General features: G+C 38.3%; 1 protein-coding gene across 5 annotated transcripts in view; it reads right to left on the minus strand.

Annotated features, from left to right (window-relative positions):
• The window catches only part of LOC107878191 (3-oxoacyl-[acyl-carrier-protein] synthase, mitochondrial), a 35,408-nt gene that overhangs the window by 22,016 nt on the left and 7,392 nt on the right, over positions 1-6,000 (minus strand). For 4 of the 5 annotated variants that reach the window (XR_001676761.2, XM_016725112.2, XM_016725111.2 and 1 more), the window contains exons 2-4: positions 1,975-2,204; positions 208-315; positions 59-130 (exon numbers count right to left, since the gene is read on the minus strand). Coding sequence is in view for 4 of the 5 variants with exons in the window: in XM_016725112.2 (XP_016580598.2) it covers positions 59-130; positions 208-315; positions 1,975-2,204 (410 nt within the window). In the remaining variant the exon portion in view is untranslated. Of the gene's footprint in view, positions 1-58; positions 131-207; positions 316-1,974; positions 2,205-4,771; positions 4,959-6,000 lie in introns of all 5 variants that reach the window. The other variant, XM_016725113.2, reaches the window with a different exon arrangement.

Raw genomic sequence — 6,000 nt, forward strand, 5'->3', positions numbered from 1 at the left:
TTTGATGGTATGGTCTCACTATTGCATCATACTCAGCAAGATACAGCTACTAACCAACCTTTTCACAGATCATTCTGGACGCTTCCAATATGTCACTAATACTTCCAGTTCCAGCACCTAAGGAGACACCCTGATATAGTTTCCTCTTAGATACCAATGAAAAGCAAAAAGAATGATATTCTAACATCAGGAAAAAATAGGTAATACCGTATGTTCCTTCCCATCCTGCTCATTGGGCATCCAATTAGCATCTTTAAGAGCTTCAGCAGCAGCACATAATGCATATCCTATAAATCTTGCAATTGATCTATGCTCCTGTCAAAGGTAGGTATCACAAGGCAATTATGGGACCAATGTGAGTCGTCATGCAAAAGCAGCATTGCTGAAAAATTTGTCACTCGCAATAATCTCTGGAATCTTTTTCCCTTTCTCCCCATGAAGAGACAGAAGGGTAGAGAGATAATGAAATTAAAGCACCAATTGTTTCATTTTAACACCGCTGTCGTACCGACTCTTTCAACTATTGTATACCATTATCTAGTCTTAGGGGAAAACTTCTGGTAGCCAGTATGAAGTGATATATCACTAATTTTAGCATACCTACTGTATTTGTATGTTTCCACAACAACAAAGTTTAATCTCAAAGGGTTCTTCTTCCATCAACAATCACTGGTATTTGCTAATCTGCCAATTACCAAACAAAAAATAATGACTACTCATGGCGCTTTATGGAAAGCATGCATCATCAAACTATATAATGTATGACACGTTGCATCAATTCCTACTAGTAGTACTAAAATGTTCTATTCTATGATTTATATTGAAAGCAACAGACTTTTAAGTGAATGTAACCTTTTCCTAAATCGTTTATATGATGACACATTTTTAAACAGAATCGACTATTTTTTTGAGAAAGTAAACAAAATCGTCTATATCGTGGCATAAATCAAAATCACTTGTAATATGTTCCATTGAAAATCATCAAGACATTACCTTTCCTAAAAAAAAGGAAAAAGAAAATCATCAAAGACCATTTAAAGGTCACATAACATAGGACGAAAGGCTGCCACAAATTAATTTTCGTTTCATGTGCTTGTCTTCCAAGCTGAAGATTCTCCAACAAAGACAACTTTTTTTATTTGTATTCCTAAAGAGGTCCTTTTTAAAACCTTTTATCTGAAAAAGTGGATCTAAAACATGTCCTGCATCATTTAGTTGTAAAGAGTTCCAAAACTAACGGCTCGTTTGATTGGGAATCAAGTTATCCCTGGATTATCCAAAAATTGTTATTCCATCTTTAATGTGGGATAAAAATAACACTACAATCCTGAGATAACTAATTCCGGAATAACTTATCTCATGATTGTACTCCAACCAAACATAGGATAAACTCAACCTAAAATTAACTTTGGGTTTAGTTATCCCTTACCCCTCGTACCAAACGAGCCCTAAACGTTAATAATTTGTGTAACAATGAAGTGTATTCTTGGATAGAGGCAGTGGGTTGAGAATCTAACACAGCCATGATACGACAGCAGAGGCTGTTACGAGTAAAGAGTGGGTTGATGGAGGAGTGAGGCACAAGGTACAAGACATTAGGACAAGGTAGAGGAAGTGCATGAGCTAATGATGACTTTAGAAAAAGTGTCATTTTAGCACCCAAGGGTGTGACCTAGTGGTTCAATGAAGTTGGGATGAGCACCATGAGGTCTCAGGTTCAATTCTTAGAGACAAACACTAGGTGTTTTCTTCCCATCTATTCTAGCCTTGGTGGACAGAGTTACCTGGTACCTGTTGCTGGTGGGAGGTGGCAGGTATCCCGTGGATTTAGTCGAGGTGCGCGCAAGCTGGCCCGGACACCACGGTTATCAAAGAAAAAAAGTGTCATTTTACCTTTTCAGTAGATGACCTCGTCCCAGAACATTTCTACTCATACAACAAAGATTAATATAGACATTGAAGGTTGGGCGGTACCTTAGAGTTTAGCCACAACTGCTCGTCGAATTCACCTGATCCAGAACCACAGGGCACAATTGCAGCAACTTTGGATGTCAACTGATCAAATGTATACGACATAACTTCTGGGTCAAAACCATTCATCTTCAAATCATCAGGAGATATTGCTCTTACACCACACTCCCCTTCTATTAGCCTCTTCCATGTGGTTTTCACTCCACATCCAAGGGGAGTCACCATACCTACACCTGAAGCAAAACCACCAACCAAAAAACCTCAGGCTTTCCAACACCACCTATAGCAAATTTCAAGCACATTGTGCACCTGTTGATCCATATGTCTTTACAGAATCATCATAGAACTTGTTTCATCATTCACAATTTTCAGACAATCAGACCAAAGACAAAAAATGACAATTTAAACCAGGTGAACTAGAGATGAAATTACTTTGCCAAGGTTATGCTCTCCAGACAGCATTCTTATTCTGCTATTCAGCCCCATACTGAAACTAGTACTTGACAAAATTGACACCAGCGTATAATTCCAATCTTTAGTTAAAACAACTGAACATCCCAAAAAGACAATTTCCTAAACCACATGGCAGCTCTAAAGTAATGGTTCATCTACAAGGAATTCAACTTTTATACACCAATGGGCAACGTCATCTCATGTCAGTGTATATGTTATTTACTTTGTCTATTAGGTTACTGAGCTAGATTTATTACTTGTTGTGGCGGGTAACGTAACCCCGTAGAGGTCGTTTAGTAGGATGTAGTAGAGAAACCAATACATGTATTAGTCATTATATTATTTAATCCATTGTTTGGTAGTTCAGCATTATGCATAACTAATACATGCACCCTATTCAGTATTATACAGAATATAACTGATACATGCCAAACCATAATATTTACAATAAATGGTTATTAATACAAGGATAAGCATGGTTAAAGACAGAAATATCATTAATACACCAAACCAAACAGTGGGTAAGAAATAATCCCACCATAACTAATCCCAGCTAAGAGGGCATTTTACAATGAAAAGTTTTCACTTTTTCCTGGAGTTAGAACTCTGGAAAACATGTTTGGTCATAAAATTCCGGAAAAATTGAAATTCAACTTGAAGTTGAATTCCAGAATTTTCAAGAAAATTGAGAAAGAACAAAAAGTTGTTTTCACTTATTTTCACTCCAAATTACTCAAAAATAACACCATTTGTATTCACTGTCAAATATAGCTCCAATTTTCAACACTAATTTTTTCCTCTCTCCATATTAACTCCAAACGGCTTAAAAGCTATCTCCATCACTGTGTGAGTTCACGCGACACCACCATGGAGCTATCTTCGGCAAAGAAAATGGCGCATATCACTCAGCCTAAGGATCCCCCACCAACTCCAATTAACTATAATAGCACCAGCACCCAGAAACCCTCATATTTTCAAGCTTTCAATGGAGCCTGTACTGAAAATTCTCCACTAACAAATCTAGTGATAGCCAAACACACAACCCACAATGGTAAACCAGCTGTGATCTTCAAAGCTACTGACTGTTATGGTGTAATGGCGGAGGAATGCAAATTAATTCTGGTCAGCAAATACACGATGGGGAGGCCCAGAATTGAGCTTATCCAACCAAAATTCTTGGAACAAACTCCACTAAAGGGCAAGGTCAGGATTGGAGCTTATGACTACAGACATGTGTTTATTAATTTTACTGATGAAATAGATTTCACCTCTGTTTAATAAACGCTTTATGGACATTGATGGATCTTTGATGAGAATGTTTAAATAATCTCCGGACTTCGACCCCAATGAGGAATTTTCCCTTGCATCAGTGTGGGTCTTATTTCCATGTTAAAATGGACTCCGGACTTCAACCCCAATGAGGAATCTTCCCTTGCACCGGGTGGGCCTTATTGCCTGAATTAAAATTCCATCTTTTTCGAATGGGAATATCTAAAACAAATTTTATCAATTGCGGGCACTCCGCTCAAAGAAGATGTGTCTACTATAGGAAAATCCAGACCTCATTTGGCTAAAGTAAGAGTGGAAATTAATCTAATGAAGCCTTTAACAGACTGTGTTTGGGTAGATCTTGAAGGTGAGGGGGCTGGAAGGAAAGGTTATGACCAGAAATTAGAGTATGAAAGGGTGTCGGCCTTTTGTAAATCTTAAAAATGCAAGGCCATGACCTTGCTAGATGTAAAGAAGAAGCAAAAAGAAGAGAGGTCAGAGAATTAGAAAACGACGGAGAGAAAAGGGACACATGAAGATCGGAAATTCAGTTGACAAACAGAACAACAAGGGAGAAATGATATTGAAACAGACGAGAAAGACACGGAAAAAGGTTTCATAGAAGTGAAGAATAGAAAGAAAAAGAAAATACATCATATAAACAAGCAACAGATGAGAAAGACGCGGAAAAAGGTTTCATAGAAGTGAAGAATAGAAAGAAAAAAAGACGGCTTATAAACAACCACAGGTCATGAATACTAGCAAGTTCAAAGAGCCAAAAGGAAAAGAAAACAACACAGATAAGGCAGATATCGCACCGGAACATCAAGGCAACAAGGTCACAGATACTCCAAAGAAACGGGCAAGTGATCTGCAAAAGGAACACATTGGGACCTCTACGGACCCAATCCATGATGCAGCACATGAGAAAATCAGTAAGGTACAAGAGGACATGGAAATTAAAAATAATTCGCAATTCAGGGAGCATCAGAACAACATAATCTGAGAGAAGACAAGGAACACTTTGTGACAATTGCCTACTAATAACTTCCTAAAGCCAACTAATGACATTCCTGACCTCCATGATGAATCGGTAGTCGACTTGAGATCAATAGACATGCAACAAGGACAGGTACGCAAATGCAGCAATCCGAACAATGAAATGGGAGAAGCAGAGAACACAAGTGAAAAGGTATCAGACAATGAGGGAAAGAACTATTCTTCTGATGAAGAGGTTGCAGACAGTCTCATTGAAGCTTTTGTTCCTACAAGGCAAAAAGTGTTGGATCCTGTCAGCAAAGAAACTAATGAGATTATCAACAACCAAGGTTTCTCACCAAGGAAAAACATTCACAAACAGAAGAAAGTAAAAAGAGGTCAATCAAGACTTCCTGGATACTCTCATAATAAAGCCACCTTTACAACCTCTTTATGATGACTATCATAATTTGAAGTATAAGGGGGATGAAGTCCAAAGGGGCTACAGAAAGATTGATCAAATTAATCTACACTCATAAGGTTGAGATTGTGGCTCTCCAAGAACCTTTTCTTGACAGTGATCAGCTAGAAGACTTCAAAGTCATACTTGATATGGATCATGCCTGACACAACGTTAATAGTAAAATTTGGATCTTCTGGAATGATGCCTTCGAGTGTGAAGTAATTTCCAACAAGAAGCAGGAAATCACCCTTAAGTGTAACAATACAAGGAGCATTAATTTTCCGGATTACTGCAGTTTATGCCAAATCTACAATAACCAGGAGGAAGAATCTGTGAAAAAATCTTGGAGACATGAGTGATCTTATCCATGGTCCATGGGCAGTTTTTGGAGATTTTAACTCTATTCTGTCTCCTGAGGAAAAGAAAGGGGGGAAGCAACATAGGTTAAGCAAGAGCCTTGACTTCCTTAATTGTATTGACACGTGTGACCTTCATGATGCAGGGTACACAGGTAATGGATTCACATGGTGTAATGGAAGGAGGAAAAGGAAAAGAATCAATGAAAGGCAACATAGAGTTCTCACGAATGAACAATGGTTGGACCACTTTCAAAACACTAGAGTGGGTCATAAGGCCAAAATTTGGTCAGACCATAATGTTCTACTCATGAGGAATTACAACAGTAATCAAGTGATCACCAAGTACTTCAAATTTCTCAATTCCTGGACACAACAACCGGGTTACAAGGAGCTGTAATCTGTCCAAGAATTTGAGCTATTGGTCTAGACATACCATTGGTAATGTTTTTGTCACGACCCGAACCAGGGCCTGGCCGTGACGAGCATTTCGAACCATGGAGGCCCAAA

The sequence above is a fragment of the Capsicum annuum genome, chromosome 7, assembly GCF_002878395.1.
Source record: "Capsicum annuum cultivar UCD-10X-F1 chromosome 7, UCD10Xv1.1, whole genome shotgun sequence".
In the NCBI taxonomy this organism is placed as follows: domain Eukaryota; kingdom Viridiplantae; phylum Streptophyta; class Magnoliopsida; order Solanales; family Solanaceae; genus Capsicum; species Capsicum annuum.